General features: G+C 48.2%; 1 protein-coding gene across 3 annotated transcripts in view; it reads left to right on the top strand.

The window, feature by feature from the left end:
* The window catches only part of NPHP4 (nephrocystin 4), a 126,234-nt gene that overhangs the window by 86,311 nt on the left and 20,995 nt on the right, over nucleotides 1-18,928 (top strand). For all 3 annotated transcript variants that reach the window (XM_060141619.1, XM_060141617.1, XM_060141618.1), the window contains 2 exons: nucleotides 231-418; nucleotides 16,990-17,150. In XM_060141619.1, the coding sequence (XP_059997602.1) occupies nucleotides 231-418; nucleotides 16,990-17,150 (349 nt within the window). The remainder of the gene's footprint in view (nucleotides 1-230; nucleotides 419-16,989; nucleotides 17,151-18,928) is intronic.

Here is an 18,928-nt window from a genome sequence, read left to right on the forward strand (position 1 = left end):
GTGGACAGAGTGTTGCCCTGTCCTTGGGTACTGGTGTAGCCCCGAGATCTGGGCTCTCCAGCCATGCCTGAAGTGGGGGTATGCCCGGCGGGCTCCCCGAGGTCACAGTAGGGCTGCTGGTGTGGATGAAGGAGGCAGCCTCTCACCTGCTGTCTCCCTGCGAGTGTGTGAGAAAAGCCCGGGTTCTCCGCCCGGACCCTTGATTAACTCGGAGCTGTCGTTGGATCCAGGGTGTCCCAGGACGACCAGGCAGCGCCGTGGCCACAGACTGTGTATTTCACCTTCCAGTTCTACCGCTTCCCCCCCGAGACAACGCCGCGGCTGCAGCTGGTTGAGCTGGACGAGGCCGGGCAGAGCAGCTCGGCCTCCCTGCCCCACCTCCTCGTCCTGATTCACAAGGACGGCTCCTTTGATGCGGGTGAGCGCTGGGCCCCCGGCAAATGCGAAATCCAGGGCCAAGCTTTGTCTGCGAATTTTCTTATATAGAAAATGTTGAACGTGAAAAACTTCAAACACGTTCACAGTTGGAGAGAACAGCGCAGTCAATCAGTGCCCCTGCCACTTACCTCTGACAGTTATCGGTGACATCCCTGCCCAGGTCCCTCCCCAAACCAGGGCTGTTCGATGCAAATTCCAGAGGTTATATGATTTCATCTATAGATATTTTCTTATGTAGATCTAAAAAAGTAGAGTCTTTTTTAAAATACATAAACTCAATAATGTTACCCCATCTAAAATTAATGCTGACTTAATATTATAACTTAATATCTAGCCAATGTTAACATTTCCCCAGTAACTTCATAAAGTTTTTTAATAGTTTGTTCAAATCGGGATCTCAGTAAGGTCTGTGCGTTGGGATGGTGTGACTCTCCAGTCTCTTTCTACCTACAGCTGTCATCACCATCCTGTCTCTGTTTTTTTGCTTTAATTTATTTGTTGAAGTCGCCACGTTGCTGGTGCCCTAGAGCCTCCCAGTGTCTGCACTTCGGTTTTGCGGCCCAGTGGTGACATCTGCGGTGTTCCTCTATCGCCTGTTTTGCCTGTAAATTGGAGTTAGATCTAGATGTGTGAATAAATGCGTGCTTTTGGCTTGGGGCAAGGCGTCTGTATTGCTGGTGGTGTGTCCCCATCTCTGCAGCAGCACGAGGCCTGGGTTGCTTCTTATGCCCCATCAGTGACCATCCAGACTGCTGCTTATGGAGTGATCGCTTCACTCAAGGCTACACAGTGGTGATGTTTTACTCCTAGAACACTTCTTCGTGTATCAGCTGGAATGCTTCCTTAAAACGAAACTTCTCCTCACCAATTCTTTGGTTGCCTTGAGGTGCGATTCATATAGAGAAGGCAGAATAATGCTTGATTTTCTTCTCTTTTGTTTGCTAATTTTTAAAATAGTGAGACAGTTCCCAGCATCCTTCAAGGGTGGGGCCAATGGCTTTTTTTTCTGATATCATTATCAACTGATGGATTTAAACTGCAGTGGACTGAACATACCAAATATGTTGTTGTTTTTGGTGGCCAGTTGTCCTGTCTTTGGCCAGTCGCACGGCTCGTAAGGGACATACCTGGGGTCTGAACCACTGCTGCCTCTTGAGTAGAACTTAACAGGTGGAAAAAGACGTGTTAAAATATTAAATGAAATTAGTTTAACAACATTAACATCAGACAAAAGTGACAAAAGGCAAAGGCATTGCTGGGGATCAAGAAGCCTATTAAATAATAATTAAGGGAATAATTCACTAGGAAAAAGTGATTCTGAATCCATGAACTTCTAACAACCACAGCTGTCAAAGATAAAGGACAAATTGATGGACTTTATAAGGGGAAACTGACAAACCTACAATCATAGGAGGTTTTGACACACTTCTGTCAGTAAATTGGTTGATCAAGCAGAAAAAGAATTAATGAGAATATTATAAAATACAGTTTAAAGAGATGATCTTGTAGAACCTGTACAACCAGTTTAGAGAATATGTGTCATTTTCAAGTATCCTTTGAAACTTATAAAAACTGATTATTCATATATGTGTGTATATATATTATTATTCATATATGTGTGTATATATATTCATATATATCTTAGGCCACCAAGCAGGTATTGCCATATACCAAGAGACCCTATATCTAATCTAATTTTATAGCATTCTTTGACCATAATACCTCAAGGTCAGAAACCATTCACTGCCCTCCCCCTGGAAGGCTCCAAACTGCTGGCTCTTTTTGAATTTTAAAACATATTTCTAATTTTTCCCTAGGTAAATGAAGAAATCAATGTAGAAATGGCTGCTTAAAACTGAATGACAAAATAATATTGCATATCAAAACTAATAAGTAAAGTGGCCTCAGCCATAAAAAGGAACGAAATTGGGTCATTTGTAGAGACGTGGATGGGCCTAGAGACTGTCATACAGGGTGAAGTAAGTCAGAAAGAGAAAAACAAATATCGTATATCAACACATATGTGCGGACTCTAGAAAAATGGTACAGGTGATCTTATTTGCAAAGCAGAAATAGAGACACAGACATACAGAACAAACGTATGGATACTGGGCTTCCCTGGTGGCACAGTGGTTGAGAGGCTGCCTGCCGATGCAGGGGACACGGGTTTATGCTCCGGTCCGGGAAGATCCCACATGCCACGGAGCGGCTGGGCCCGTAAGCCATGGCCGCTGAGCCTGCGCGTCCAGAGCCTGTGCTCCGCAACGGGAGAGGCCGCAACAGTGAGATGCCCGCGTACCGCAAAAAAAAAAAAAAGTATGGATACCAAGGGGGAAGGGGGTGGGTGAGTTGAATTGGGAGATCGAGATTGACATGTATACATTATTGATACTATGTATAAAATAGATAACTAATGAGAACCTACTGTATAGCACAGGAAACTCTGCTCAATGGTGACCTAAATGGGAAGGAAATCCGAAAAAGAGGGGATATATGTATACGTATAGCTGATTCACTTTGCTGTACAGTAGAAACTAACTCAACATTGTAAAGCAACTATACTCCAATAAAAAGTAACTTAAAATAAAAGCTAGTAAGTAAAATGGTAATTACAGGGACATTTGCAGCTTCAGATGCTTCTACTGTTGGTAAAGAAGAAAGTATCTTTTAACATGCTGATCTCATTTTCAGCTCAAGAAGTTTGGTGAAAAAAAACCAGAGCAAACCCAATAAAGTAGAAGGAAAGAAATTAGAAAATGAGCATAAATGCTTAGAAAACAAAGAAATAGTGGAAAGGGTCAGCCAGATCGTTGGGTGCGAGAAGTCACGGGTGCAGCAGGTGATGCTCCGTTCCCTTGTCCAGGGTCAGAATCAGTGCGGAGAGTCGGAGCCGTTGTGGGAATGGAGTTAGCCCGAGAGCCCGTGGTGCTAGCCGGGCCCCCATCAGGTGAGCGGCAGGCAGAGGTCGGGCTGGGCAGCCGCCGTCAACCTTGAACCTGCGTCCCCCGCTTGCCTGTGGACCCCGGCCTCCTCTCTTCCTGTGGACAAATCTGGAAAGAAAGGGGAAGGGGTGAGAAGCTTGGGCTCTGCTTCTTCCCTCAAACCCACCAGTCGATGAGCTGCCCTTGCCCTGGGAGGAGGGTGTGCTGGGCAGAGGTGGCACGGGCCGTCCCTCTGCACGGAGGTGGGGCTGGGGACCATGTGTTCCTGCAACCTTCCTCTGTTTTGTTCTCTCAGCTCACATAACCGTTGAGTTTATGGCCAGCGGGGCTGTGGCCCTCCTTGGGGGAGGGGACCAGTCACCACTGGGGAGGAGACCAGTCACCACTGGGGGTGTTTCCCAGCCTTCCTGGGACCACTGCTCCCAAACCCACCACCTTTCCTTTGCTAGTCCCCCCAGGACCAGCAGTGGAGCCTTCCTGGGACCACTGCTCCCAAACGTACCAGTCCCCCCAGGACCAGCAGTGGATAGTTTAGCCTATGTCCCCAGAAGGCTCTGAAATGGATCAGAATAATGCGTGGATTTCAGGGCCCCTCTGCACGCATTGCTGACCATTCATTCTGTTTCCCGTGCTAAATGCTATCCGGTCACTTGATCCAGTGGAGCTCATCGGAGCTTCTGCAATGAGGTTAAATGATAGTGTTAATTCAGTAAAAAAGGCCAACCACTTAGAGACGCTCCTGATTTGACTGTAAAGCCCTTTCCATTATGAATTGCCCAGAGAGAAATTAGTCCAAAAATTAATTTCCCTGCAAGTGGAAGTCCAAAGAAATTAAAATCCAGAATCGAATTTTCTTGTCATGGTGAATTAAAATTCAGAGTCCACAAAGGCTTTGCAATTTCTTACACAGCTGAGCCTTGGCCAAAGTTGCCTCTGACTGAGCAGATCTGGGCTTCCTTTGGCAGCCCAGACTTGGGGGTTCTCTCCAGATGGACCGGGTTCCTCAAGACCTCAGAAGGTTGAGCTGGCTCAGCCCCGAGTCTTTCATGGGCCTCACTTAAGACGTTTTCTTTTGTTGTTGAAATATAACATGCATACAACAAAGTGCACCATTCCATGAATTTTTTTTTTTAAATAAATGTATGTATTTATTTATTTATTTTTGGCTGTGCTGGGTCTTCGCTGCTGCGCGTGGGCTTTCTTTTTAGTTGCGGTGAGCGGGGGCTACTCTTTGTTGTGGTGCATGGACTTCTCATTACGGTGGCTTCTCCTGTTGTGGAGCACGGGCTCTAGGTGCGTGGGCTTCAGTAGTTGTGGCATGTGGGCTCAGTAGTTGTGGCTCGCGGGCTCAGTAGATGTGGCGCATGGGCTCTAGAGCATGGGCTCAGTAGTTGTGGTGCACAGGTTCAATAGTTGTGGCTTGTGGGCTCAGTAGTTGTGGCTCACGGGCTCTACAGTGTGGCCTCAGTAGTTGTGGCACATGGGCTCAGTAGTTGTGGCTCGTGGGCTTAGTAGTTGTGGCACACGGGCTCAGTAGTTGCCACCCAGGCTAAGTAGTTGTGGCTCATAGGCTCAGTAGTTGTGGCTCACGGGCTCAGTAGATGTGGCACACGGGCTCTAGAGCACGAGCTCAGTAGTTGTGGTGCACAGGCTCTAGAGCGCAGGCTCAGTAGTTGTGGTGCACGGGCTTAGTTGCTCTGCAGCATGTGGGATCTTCCCGGACCAGGGCTCGAACCCGTGTCCCCTGCATTGGCAGGCGGATTCTCAACCACTGCACCCCCAGGGAAGCCCCGTGAATTTTTAAGGATGGTTAGACCTTATTTGTTAGAGCAGTTCTAGATTTACAGAGAAACTGAGCCGTTAGCCCAGAGCCCCGTATACTCCCACCCCGCCCCGTCTCCTCTGTTAGCAACTTCTTACGTTCACGATGAGCCAATATTGGTACCGTGTTGTTAACTGAAGCTCAGAGTTCACATTAAGGTTTACTCTCCCCACGTTGTACATTATATGGATCTTGACAAACGTGTAACATCATATATCCACTGTTTCAGTGTCACCCAGAGTAATTTCACTGCCCTAAAAATCCCCTGTGCTGCACCCTGCCAGCTACTGATCTTTTTACTGTCTCCATAGTTTTGCCTTTGCCAAGATGTCATATAGTTGAAATTATATAGGGTATGCTTTTCAGATGGCTTCTTTTGCTTAGTAATATGCACTTAAGGTTCCTCCATGGCTTTTCGTGGCTTGATAGCACGTTTATTTTTGGCACCGAATGATACTCTGGACGTACCTCAGTTTATTTATCCATTCACCTGCCAAAGGGCATCTTGGTGGCTTCCAGTTTGTTGTTCGGGATTTTGTGTGGACATACATTTTCAACTAATTTGGGTAAATACCTAGGAGCCCAATTGCTGGATCGTATAGTAAAGGTATGTTAAGTTTTGAGAGAAACTGCCCAACTGTCTTCCAAAGTGGCTGCACCATTTTGCATTCCCACCAGCAGTGAATGAGAGTTCCTGCTGCTCCACGTTCTTGCCAACATTTGATGCTGTCAGTGTCCTGGATTTGGGCCATCCAAGTAGGTGTGTAGTGGTAGCTCATTGTTTTAATTTACAATTCCCTAATGACAGATGATGTAGTGTGTCTTTCCATCTGCTTACTTGTTATCTGCATATCTTCTTTGGTGAGATGTCTGTTCGGATCTTCAGCGCATTTTTAAATTGGATTTAATTTAAATTGGATTTAACTTAAATTGGATTTAATTTAAATTGGATTTAATATTGTTTTCATATGTGTTATGTTTTAAGAGTTCTTTGTATATTTTGGATACAGATCCTTTATCATATATGTGTTTTGCAACTATTTTCTCCCAGCTTGTGGCTTATCTTTTTCATTCTCTTAATGGTGTCTTTCTCAGAAAAGAGGTTTTAAATTTTAATGACATCCAGCTTATCAATTATTTCTTTTATGAATCGTGCTTTTGGTGTTGTAGCTAAAAAGTCATCACCAAATCTGAAAGGTCACCTAGATTTTTTCCTATGTTATCTTCTAGGAGTTTGATAGTTTTGCATTTTACATTACAAAAATTAACATTTTGAGTTAATTTTTGTAAAAGGTGTAATTTTTACAAAGTGAACACATCTGTGTAGCTACCACCCAATTCGGATGGGGCTGTAGAGCATTACACAGCAACCCCCCACCCCAGTAGTTGACCTCCCCCAAGGGTAACGGCTCTTCTGAATTCTATCACTCTGCATCAGTTTTACTTGTTTTTTTTTTTTTTTTGCGGTACGCGGGCCTCTTACTGTTGTGGCCTCTCCCGTTGCGGAGCACAGGCTCCAGACGCGCAGGCTCAGCGGCCATGGCTCACGGGCCCAGCCGCTCCGCGGCATGTGGGATCTTCCCGGACGGGGGCACGAACCCGCGTCCCCTGCATCGGCAGGCGGACTCTCAACCACTGTGCCACCAGGGAAGCCCAGTTTTACCTGTTTTCTGAACTTAAACGGGTCATATTATCCATACCATTTTGAATCTAACTTCTTTCGCTCAACCTCATGTCTGGGAGATTCCTCCATGTTGCTGTATGTAGCAGTAGTTTGTCCGTGATCTTGGCTGTATAGAAATCCGTTGTCCGAATATTCCACAATGTTTACCCATTCTGCTGTTCACAGGCCTTTGAATCATTTCCAGGTTTTGGCTCTTTTGAACAGTGCTGCTATGAACATATTTAAAACATTGTGAAATGATCAGCCCAACAAGTCTAGGTAGCATCCATCATTGAACATAATTATAAAATTCTGTTTTTCTTGTGACGAGAACTTTTACGATCTACTCTCTTAGCACCTTTCAAATACACAACACGGTGTTATTAACCGTCATCACCGTGCTGTGCATCACATCCCCGTGACTTACTTATTTTATAACTGGATGTTTGTACCTTTTGGCCCCCTTCACCCATTTTGCCCACCCCCCGCCCCACCTCTTGCAACTACCAGTCTGCTTTCTGTATTTAACGAGCCTGATTGTTTTTAAAAAGATTTCACGTATGAGTGAAATCATATGGTATTTGTCTTTCTCTAATCCATCCACGTCGTCACAAATGTCAAGATTCCCTTCTTTTTAACGGCTGAGTAATATTTTGTATATATATGTACTGCGTTTTCTTTATCTGTTCATCCGTAGGTAGACACTTAGGCAGCTTCCACATCTTGGCTATTATAAATAATGATGCAATGAACATGGCGGGGGCAGGGTGCAGATTTCTTTTCGAGTTAGTATTTTTGTTTTCTTTGCTTAAATACCCAGGAGTGGGATTGCTGGATCATGTGGTAACTCTATTTTTACGTTTTTTGAGGAACCTCCAAAAAAGGTTTGGAGGAGGCTTTCATAGTGGCTGTACCACTTAACATTCCCAGCAACAGTGGACGAGGGTTCCCTTTTCTCCACTCTCTTGGCTTTTCAATAATATACGATCATTCTTTTGGTGCGCATGTGTGTGTGTGCATCTGCGTGGGTCTGTGCCTGGGACTGAAGCTGCTGGGTCCCGGGGCAGCACAGGTCTAGCTTTGGTGCATTCCCTCTCCAGTGCCATGCCAGCTTACACACCCACTGGAGTAGGCGGAAAGTCTGAGCTGCCTGTGTCCTTGCTGCCTGTGTAATGTGTGTGGCTTTGTTGGTTTCTTTCACGTGACCTCCTGGTGGGCATGTGCCGGCATCTCCTGGCTGACCGATGACCTTCCACACGCTGTTGCCTTCGGCAGAGCCTCTTTTGCACTGCTTTGCCCATTTTTTCTTGTGTTGTCTGTTTCTCGGTGTTCGTAGGTGTTATGTATATATCCGGATCCCAGTCTTTCTTCAGATGTTACAAACATCTCCTCCCGCTCTGTGCCTTGCCTTTGACTGTGTTAATGGTATCTTTTGGTTAACAGTAGTTTTCCATGAAAATTACGTCCAATTTATCAGTCTTCTCCTTAATGGGCAGATTTCCTAAGCTACACCCAAAATGAATTTGTCTCCACAAAGTCTTGAAGATATCCTCCTATGTTACCTTCTAGAAGCCTCTTTTCCCTTTTTGTATTCAGATCTAGAATTCATCTGGAATTGATTTTGTGTATCCTGTGAGGTAGGGACTGAGGTTTGTGACCTTCATAAAGAATGCAGAGAGTTAATAGGACATAAAAGATTTTAAAAGCATTGGCTCCACACCCACCAAGCTTACGAAGTGAGTCATTTCTCAGCCTGGAATACTTATTTTAAGCAGAACGTCATTCCCAGAATCCAAAGTTTGGTTTTGCCAAAGATGATAGCAGAGACTCAGGGGGGCATGAGGCCAGAGAGAAAAAGCCCTGGTCTCAGCTCTGCCACACAATCGCTCTTTTCTGATGGATGGACCCACTTATGGAAAGTGGCATTTGAGACGTTGTTGTCTTCTGGCAAAGTCTGGACGTTTACAGTCTTGGCAGCCCTGACCACCAGTTCTCGTGGAGGGTCGCCGCTTCCCCTCCAGGTCTGCCTCCTGGTGCCCAGAGTCCATGATGTGGCTCCCACACGCCCTTGTGGGCAGCCCTCAGCAGGCTCATGCCAAACGGCTGCCACCTCTGGTCCAGCGGGAGCAACTGCAGCTTCTGGAACCTGCGGCCCGTAGGCCTGCTGGCTGCCTCTGCCACTCTAGTCACTGTTCTACATTGTGAGTAGAATTTCTTCTGTTTCCTCTTTTTCTTCAAGAGTGGGATGTGCCTCTGGACTTTTTTTTTTCACTTACTACTGTCCCCCGCTCCTTTCAGGAAGGTTCCCCCAAGTTTGTGGCCGTTTCATCTGCTTGTGTTGGTCCCCGTCCTTCCATACCACATGCACGGGGCCGCCTTTCCTTGTTATTTCCCTTGCATTCTTGCCTGTTTTTTTCTAACATGTTGTTTTTCTGAAAGGCGTCTCATGGTGTTTTTGTCTAGTGGGGTCTTCCCTAGTGTGAGAGCTGGAGTCTGGGTCAGCCAAGAGCATCCACTGTCCTAAAGAACTCTCGTCCATCTTCCCGCCCCTGAGTTATCCCAGCCAAGGGGGCATCTCCCACCAGACCAGCGTCTAGGTCTGGACCCTGTAGTACAGTCTTGATCGCCTCTTCCTTACTGGATCTTGTCTTTCCTGTGCCTTCTCCAGGTGCCCTAATTCCGTGTCCCCAGCTACAGAAGTTGTGCTGGTGCATTTGGGAATACCTGCTTTATCTCTTTGTTCATCTTTCCCCCCACCTCAGAATCATTTGAATGTAAAATGCAGGCGTGGTGACAATTTACCTCTAAATATAGCAGCACACATTACTTAAAAATAAGGACATCTGGGACTTCCCTGGTGGCGCAGTGTTTGAGAATCCGCCTTCCAATGCAGGGGACATGGGTCCGAGCCCTGGCCCGGGAAGATCCCACATGCTGCGGAGCAACTAAGCCCGTGCGCCACAACTACTGAGCCTGCGCTCTAGAGCCCGCAAGCCACAGCTACTGAGCCCGCGTGCCACAACTACTGAAGCCTGTGCACCTAGAGCCCGTGCTCTGCAACAAGACAAGCCACCGCGATGAGAAGCCCGCGCACCGCAACAAGGAGTAGCCCCTGCTCTCCGCAACTAGAGAAAAGCCTGTGCGCGGCAACAAGGACCCAACGCGGCCAAAAATAAAATGTAAATAAATAAATAAATTTATAAAAAAATAAGGACGTCCTTTTCTATACACACAGTTCTGTTATCATACTTAAGATTATAAGAATTTCATTGTCAAGTTTTCCCATTTCCCCTCATATGTCCATTATAGCTGTGTTTTGCTCTGACATCCAGTCCAGGCCCATGTATTACCTGTAATCATGTGTTCAGTCTCTTTTCATTGAGACTTGTCCCCTGCATTCTTTGTCCAGTGTTGGTGCCTGTTTGAAGAGACTGAGCGAGTTGCAGAATGTCCCACATTCCGTGTGTCTGATTGTTTCCTCACCTGGTTGTCTACCTCGTTCGTCTTCAGTAGTTCTCGTCCACTGGGGGAAGGGCTGAGGGCTCCGTCCCATCCTGGATTTGGTGCGAACTCTTCATCGTTGAGGCCGCGTGCTGCCCGTGCATCCCATCGGAGGCGCCGAGGTCAGGCCGTGTCACCGTGCGGGTGTCAGTGTGAGCACTTGGTAGGGGCACCCGCCCAGGTGTCTCCAGTGGGAAGAGGTAGGCGCTGCCCCCTTTGCACTTGGAAGACTTCTTGGGGCTGTTCTTGGGCTTCGTGTGAATATCTGACCCCTACAGCCCTTCACCTACTGTCCTAACATCCGTGGCTGTACTTTGCCCGGATCAGCTATTTAAATGGAGCTTTCAAGATGGTAATTCTTCTAATGCTATCATTTGGTCTCCCTTTATGAGCTGGCATTCTTCTATAGAAAGAGACTTTCTCTCATCTACCAGGAGTGAACTACATATATGTTCTCCAAAAAAGGCAGAACAAATGTTAAATACTTTCCCTTTAATTTCTAATTTTCAGAGTAAGAACTTACTGTAATAGTTACTCTAATAGTGACAGTTCAGGTTTTGTGTATCCTAGCTCTTTGTTTCGTCTTTGGCCAGCTGTAGCCCTTCGGGTTGGCCTGAGTCTGTTGACACGCTCTGGTTGGACTTTGGGCAGTTCCTCCCTTTCTGGAGCAAAGGTGTCCAGCCTCGCCTTGTGCTTTTTCTGCCTCAGATCCAGTCACCCGTTTCTCCCGGGAGCCTGGCCCCGCACTGGGAGTGCTTTCTAAAGATCACGATCTGGGCACTTTTTTTTTTTTGCGGTATGCAGACCTCTCACTGTTGTGGCCTCTCCCGTTGCGGAGCACAGGCTCCGGACGCGCAGGCTCAGCGGCCATGGCTCACGGGCCCAGCAGCTCCGTGGCATGTGGGACCTTCCCGGACCGGGGCACGAACCCGTGTCCCCTGCATCGGCAGGCAGCCTCTCAACCGCTGCGCCACCAGGGAAGCCCATCAATCCGGGCACTTTTGATCGGGGTCTCAACTGCTTCTAGGCCTTTCCCTGGGCAGAGATGGGGCATGTATATTAAAACATGAGTTCACCTTGATATTTCTAATTTCAATTTAGAGGTTTTTCCCTAAAATATTTTATTTGTATCTCTTTCCTCTTAAACCGAAAATCGTGTTTCCTGATAATATATTTACTTATTTACTTTCCCTTATAATTTACACAATGCATTTTCAAACTTATATTGCTGGTTTGAATACTAACGATACATGGCTGACAAAAGTTCAGGTTTCTTTGTGTTCTTCTGGTCTTGGGTTGTGTCCCACCGAGGATGTAGCGTGAGTGAGTGTGGCCCAAAGCCCTTGTGTTCATTCTTTTCTCTATGGAGTTATGTTGCCTATTTGATGTTCAGTCGAATTTGTTGGTTTCAGTTTGTTTTCAATTTCATATTTGCCTTCTTTCCTTTTTGATTGGAATATTTACGTGGCCCCAAACATAAAACCGTAGCTGAATGAGCACTCAAGGCTCCCTTCGACCCTTACCCCTCTAGACAGCCCCCACCTGCTCACTGGCCTGGGGGTGACCAGGTTTCTAGCTTCCGGCTTAAGCAAATATTTACGTTTTTATTTTTTGTTTTTTCTTATTCGGTAGGTGGCATACCAAATACACGTTTTCACTGTGCTATTTTCAGTTAACTTTCCATCCCGAGTTCCACTCCATGTGGAAACCGTCTGCATTGTTTTTACAGCTACATTGTCCTACATTGGGTGCATGTTCTGTGGTTTATTTAACCATCATCCTACTGATGGAGGTTTGGGTCTTTCCAGCGTTCTGCTATTTCAGGTAATGCAGCAATGAGTAACCTTGTGTTTCTCGTGTTTTCTGTGTATGGAGGTATGTTTTAGGGCAGATTGCTGGCAGTGGGATTATAGGATAAAAGGCTTCAGCGGTGTTGATAGACAGCACCACCTCCTCTCTGTTAGCCTGAGATCTTTTGGCCTCCTCCGCAAAATAGGTTGTTACATTCTGATTGATGTGAGATAGATCTTAGTGAAGTTTTAATGTGCATTTCTCTTGTAATGAGTGAAGTTGAGCATCTTTTGTCTTTGTCTGCAAACTTCTATTCATATCTTTTTCCATTTCTCTATCAGATTTTTCATCTATTTTGTCCTCTGTTTTGGGAACTGTGTTAGGAAGATTAGCTGTTGCCTGTGATATACATTGCAAATATGCTTCCTACTTTGTCGTTTGTCTTTTTGCTTTGCTTAGGATGGGTTTTGCTGTGTAAAGGTGTTACTTTCGTGTAGTCTAATGTGTCAGTCTTTTATTGCTTCTAGATTCTTGAGTCACAGATGCAAAGGCTTTCTCTTCCCCTAGCTCAGCAAGAGATGCGTGCATGGTTTCTCCTAGGACTTACCGGTTTCATTTTTTACGTTTAGATTTCTGATCTCTATGTAGTTTATCCTGCTGTGTGAGGGCAGACTTGGATCAGTTTTATCTTTTTCCAAATGTCTATCCAGCTGACCCAGTACTATTTATTAAAACGTTTGTCTTTTTCCCCAGTGACTTGAGATCCACCCTTATCAGATAGCAAACTTTTTTGTATTACTTGGGTGTCATTCTGGATTTTCTTGCTTGTTCCACTAGACTAGAGGTTGGCAAATGGATTTCTGTTAAGGGCCAGATCATAAATGTTTTAGACTTTCTGGGTTCACATGCGATCTCTCTGTAATCGTTTTCTTCTTTTTTTGACTTTTGTTTTTCACAACCCTTAGAAAATGTAAAAGCCATTCTTAGCTCTCAGCTGGGTTGGCCTGTGGGCTGTAGTTCACCAGACTCTTCATGAGACTGTCTACACACGAAGGTCGTGCTCTTTGATCAGAGGTGTTATGCTATTCTTTTTGGCACCGTTCTCCAGACATTCTTGCTGGTTTAGTTTTCTATGTGAACTTGTTAGGCTCTATCTGGGGTTCTGGAGAAGTTCACAGATGAACGAGAGGGGAACTGCCCTTGAAGGATAGGAGGGGACCTGCCCAGGAACAGGGATGTCTTCCCACCTGCTCATTTCTGCTTCCCTGTCTTCTGAAGGCACATAAGTGTACCTTAAATAGGTTTCGCTATTTTCTTGTTTTTTAATCAGTTAGATTTTGCATTTCCCTTTATTATTACCCCCCTTCTGCTTTCTTTTTGGTGTTCTCTACTGTTATTTTCCTAATTTGTTTGAGTTGCTTAATTCATTTATTTTAATTCTTTTGTTCTGGTTGATATAAAGTATTGAAGGCTATGAATTTTCCTTTGATTATTGCTTTATGTTTTGGTGATTCTGATAAGTAGTATTTTCATTATTATTATTCTAAAAAATCTGTTTTGATCATGTTTTCCATTTGACACAGAATTATTTAAGAATAAGTGAATTGTTTTGAAAAATTTTTTCCAATTTCTAGTTTGTTGGATTGTGATCAGAGAATATTATTTGTAATATTTCTACTTTAAGGAGCGTATTTAGGTTTTCTTTGTGGTGAAATAGACAGTAAATTTTTATTAATGTTCCAAATATACTTGAAAAGATATATTCTCTGTTATTGGGGTACCATGTTGTATGTGTATGCATACACTCTGCCTTATGGATTAGCTGGTCTGGTCTTCTGTATCCTTACTTATTTATGGTCCACTTGACCTGCCTTGAAAGGAAAGCGGTTGTTTGGTCTCCACTGTCATTGTGTTTTCATCTGTTTCTTCTTACATCTCTGGATTTCTGCTTTGTTATTTGGTGCATAGATACTCCAAGCTGTTACGCATTCATCACGCATTGTAGACTGTAGTGTTATAAAGTGTTTGTCATCAGAGGAGTCGTGGCTACCTTCACGGAGCAGGAGGTGTTTGTCATGAAGGAGGGGTGGAGATTGAGAAGAGGGGTGGGGGAGGACCGTCCAGCTGGAGGCAGAGCATCTGCCAGACCTGGCCGTGGCGGTGGGGCAGGACTGAGGTGCAGCAGGGACCCCAGCTGGACCGGGCGGTGTCTGTGAAGGGATGAGGGAGGTAAGCTGGGGAGCCTGGGCAGACCCTGTAGGGTGGTACCACTACCCCCAGGAGTCAGTGGTCAGCACCACTGCAGGTTTTTGAGTGGGATGGAGACGACACAGAATTCCTTTTGTGGACGCTTTGGCAGTGCCATGGGATGGACTGTGGGGGGTCTGGACCTCAGGGAAGGCCACCGAGGAGTCAGTTGTCTTAGCCAGACAGGAGCAAAGGGGTACGAGCCTACAGTGGGGAGGAATTGGGAGGGTCCAGCATGAGGGGCCTTGGACTGTGCCCAGACCAGGATGGCCCCCGTGTGCGACACTCAGCACACTGTCAGCTCTGGGCTCAAAGTGTCTCCCCGAGACCGTGAGCTCCATCAGGGCAGGGACCCTGTCCATCCTGTTCTGCCACACGACCCCACACAGGGCCCGGAACATTTGCCGCGTGTGAATTAATGGTCGTATTGAGGGGACCCGGCAGCTGACGGGATGTGGTGGTGATGGAGCCCAGCCAGGGCGTCGGGAGGACGCGGTGCTGGGCGGCACTCTGGGGTGACGCAAGGGGGAGCTGGCTGGGGAGGAAGACGCGGGGTCCAGCTGGGACCTACTGCATTCAGGCGCGAGTGCAAGTCCGGGTGGAGGCTCTGTGGGACTGGAGGTGTTGGGGGTGAGTGTGCAGGGCGCCCAGGGAAGGGTGTTTGCGGGTGTCATTTGGGGGTCGCCCCACACGGTCACGTCCGTGTGCACCTGGAGCCGTTGGTCTGAGCCACATCAGAGGCCGGTGCTGCCGCTGCCCCTTCCTTGCAGCCCAGCGGGACCCAGCAGGTGGGCGCTGCCGTCGGGGCTGTGAGCTCGGCCTTCCTCATTCCCCGGTCCTCATTCCAGTCCTCACTGCGCCTGGGTGAGCCGGGCTCACGGTGGGTGTCGGGGGACTGATCAGGTGCCGCAGGCCGCTTACTTCTCAGAGCTGGCCGTTGGGGGCCGGGGTGGCGTGTGACCTTGGCCGAGCCCTGTGACTCGGGACACTGGGGCCTGGCCTGCCGTGTGCAGCGTCACTCCAGCCCCTTCCGTGGTCTCTGTGCTGCTGCTGCCTGCCCCTCCATCCTGGAGGGCGCTTCTGTCAGCGCTCCAGCCATGGCGGGAGCCAGGACCCCGCCGGTCCTTGCTCTGTATCCCCTGGGCCCACCGGACGCCCTCCCCCCGTGCCCCGAGCTGGGTCCCGTCCGGACCTGCTTCACTGCTCCTGCCGACCGCATTGTCCTGGCCTTGAGGACAGCGGAGAGGGCGCCGTGTGGGCACCCACGGGGCGAGGGTCTCAGCCTGCCCGGGGCCGCTTGGGCTGCCGAGCTAACGTCCGCCTTCCTCCCTGTGGTTAGCGTTCTGCTCAGCGGGGCCACGTAAATACTGTTATGTTATTGACGGAAAGGGCGGAAATGTTGTTCTCAGTGTGTTTCCCCTGCATTGCTGTCCCTGCACTTTAACTAATGGTGACTTCAATGGCATCTTTGCCAATTTAGGATTAATGGTGATGCCACTCCGCAAAGGTGAAGGCGGGGGCCGCAGTCCGGCTCCTGTCTCGTAGTGATAAGCCTGGCACCAGGAGCGACCTTGGAGAGGCCTGTGCTTCTGTGGGGCTCCTGGGCGCGTTGGGGGCGGGAGGCATCGGGATGACCTAGGCACTGTGTGCTGAGCTCCGTCTCAGTTTGAGCTCTCCATGCGCCTGTGTGTGAATACCCCGGTTTCTAAAAAATTTTATTGGAGTAGAGTTGATTTACAATGTTGTGTTAATTTCTGCTGTACAGCAAAGTGATTCAGTTGTACATATATACATTCTTTTTCATATTCTTTTCCATTACGGTTTGTCACAGGATATTGACTATAGTTCCCTGTGCTATACACTAGGACCTTGTTGTTTATCTATTCTGTATATAATAGATTGCATCTGCTAACCCCAAACTCCCACTCCGTCCCTCTCCCACCCTCGTCCCCCTTGACAACCACAAAGTCTGTTCTCTGTGTCTGTGAGCCTGTTTCTGTTTTGAAGATAAGTTCACTGGTGTCATATTTTAGATTCCACATTTGAGTGATATTATATGATATTTGTCTTTCTCTGTCTGACTTACTTCACTTAGTATGATAATCTCTAGGTCCATCCGTGTTGCTGCAAATGGCATCATTTCATTCTTTTTTTATGGCTGAGTAGTATTCCACTGTGTATATGTACCGCATCTTCTTTATCTGGTGACCACCCGGTTTTGACAGAAGATGTAGACAGCATTTCTCCCTAAATCCTGTGCGCCCAGAGTCATACTCCCTGGCCGGCCCGTCGGGGCATCTGTCCTTATCCAGCATAGACTGTTTCACTAGGACTTGGTAAAAACCGTCAGTCTTATTTGGGGAGGAGCTTATTGTATACATTGGAAAGAAATGTAGTCTTCTGAACACCACTCTTCATGTTGTTAATTTAGATATTTTATAATGTTTTGATTAATGTATTTATTAAGCTGTAACTCTGACAGAAGTGGAAATTAGTCATCATGACCAGAGCAGAAACTCCTCCAAGTGTAAAGGTGATAAATGATTCCAATTACTTCTGGGCGCATCTGGGGCCTCTTTGCACAGGGTCTCCGGGCTTCCAGCTGAAGTACCTGGTGGGCCCTGGATTCCTGAGACCCGGGGAGCAGCGCTGGTTCGCCCGCTACCTGGCCATGCAGACTCTGCAGATCGACATCTGGGACGGAGACTCCCTGCTTCTCGTCGGATCCGCCGCCGTTCAGATGAAGGTAACGTCTCCCCGCGGTCCTTTCTGTGAGGTCTGTCGCCCAGCAGTGTGGGCCATCGCCCAGCACTGGGCATTGTCCAGGGGCCTGGCTTCTTGGTTCACAAATTCAAGGCACTGCCGAGTCCTCTCCTTCCCCAAAGGAAAGGATGTTCACAGAGTCTAAACTCGATCATGCTAGGGTACATCCGCCCAGTTATCAGTTCCTCCTGTGAACCGACCCACCAGGCGACGTCACCTCTGCTCCCTTGACGGTGAGGATGGATGTTTCCTGAGAGCAGCTCGGGATCAGGCTTGTTCACCAAGAGCCTGGCTGGTCCATCAGAGGTGTGCCCTCAGGACGGAGGACAGGATGAATGAATGATGGGGTGGGAAAATGTTTCCTGATGCCTGTTCTCAGTTCCCTGAATTGTGCTTCTCTCATTCTAACTAGAATCAGAAGCTAATTCGTTTTCTAACTGTGCTTCCCATTCTCCTCATATTCTAAAACTGAAGTCCATGCATTAATTCAATTTTCTTCCCAGAGTTTCTCCCCAAACCTTCCCTTTCGTGTGACCAGGACCCCAGAGGGTCAACGTGGGGTCACATGGCGGCCTCTGGGCCAGGCACTGGGCCACATCCACTTGCCGACATGCTGTCCCGAGCGTTTTCCTCCCTGCCTTGAGGTGGACGGGGGAGAGCTGCAGCTCTGGAATCTCTGGAATCTCTCTGACTTTCATTCACTTTTCCTTCATCCCACACAGCTATTGCCCTCTGGACTCCAGCCACGGGCCCCCTTGGTTTCCCTTCCTGAGCCTTGCACGGCTGGTCACTGAGGCCTGCAGATCTGGTCCCGTCCCCCCTTGCCCCTCAGCACCCCAGCCTACGAGGATCTCGTGGCTCCTGTGCCGCAGCGGCCCCGGCCCCGTGCCCCCCATCCTCTGGGGGCCGCCTGCTCCTCTGTCCCTCCCTTCCTCTGGTGGCTGACCCGGGCTGTAACTGTCCCATCCACCGGGGCTCAGGGCCCTTCCCTGAGGGGCTGAGGCCCTCAGGACAGTGGAGGGAGCCGGGGGGCAGTGTGCAAAGAGCTATGGGGCGGGGTCACAGCTGGTGAGGACTCAGCAGGCGTCGGCTGGTGTTCTCATTCCTCAGGCCCCCCAAGGTCGTCACGGATATGGCCCGTCTGTCTCCTACACTGGCCAGTGATGTCATGGAGGGTGGGAATGGGATGGCCGCTGACCCCTCCCCAGCACAGTCCTAGGCCACCGTGGGTAGGGCATGGCTGAGAATGGATGAATAGAAGGAGGGAGGGAGGGGTGAGGTGAAAGGCAGGAGGGGCGGGGCGGGGCAGGGCGAGGGGAGGGAGGGGCGAGCGAAGCACGTGGAGGGGTTATTTGATCTCATCCTCCACGAAGAGCCCCTTCGACAAGTGCTGTCAGGTTTACTGACACAGAATTGGTTTAAATAAAATGGAATTTTACTTTCTAAAAATAAGCAAGTCTTCACTTTAACATCTATGTAGAGAAGATGGAAGATTTGTGTAAGTCCAGGTCCTGAGCTGTCAACGTGCTTACGTGGCCTTCTGTGGATATTTCCTGCGTTTCCAGACGCATCACAGCTCGTCGCACTGTCCCCCGTTGTTGGACATTTAAGCGCCTTGTCCTGGTGGACACGCTGCAGGGAACATTCTGGGGTCATGTTAGCTCACCCCTGCAGCTCATTTCCTGAGCGGTGACAGCGCCAGCATCGTTGGGGTCTCGCGGTGGTCGCTGCCGGGGCCTGGTTGCACCCCCGCTCTGCTGC

Source organism: Lagenorhynchus albirostris, chromosome 2 (assembly GCF_949774975.1).
Source record: "Lagenorhynchus albirostris chromosome 2, mLagAlb1.1, whole genome shotgun sequence".
NCBI lineage: Eukaryota > Metazoa > Chordata > Mammalia > Artiodactyla > Delphinidae > Lagenorhynchus > Lagenorhynchus albirostris.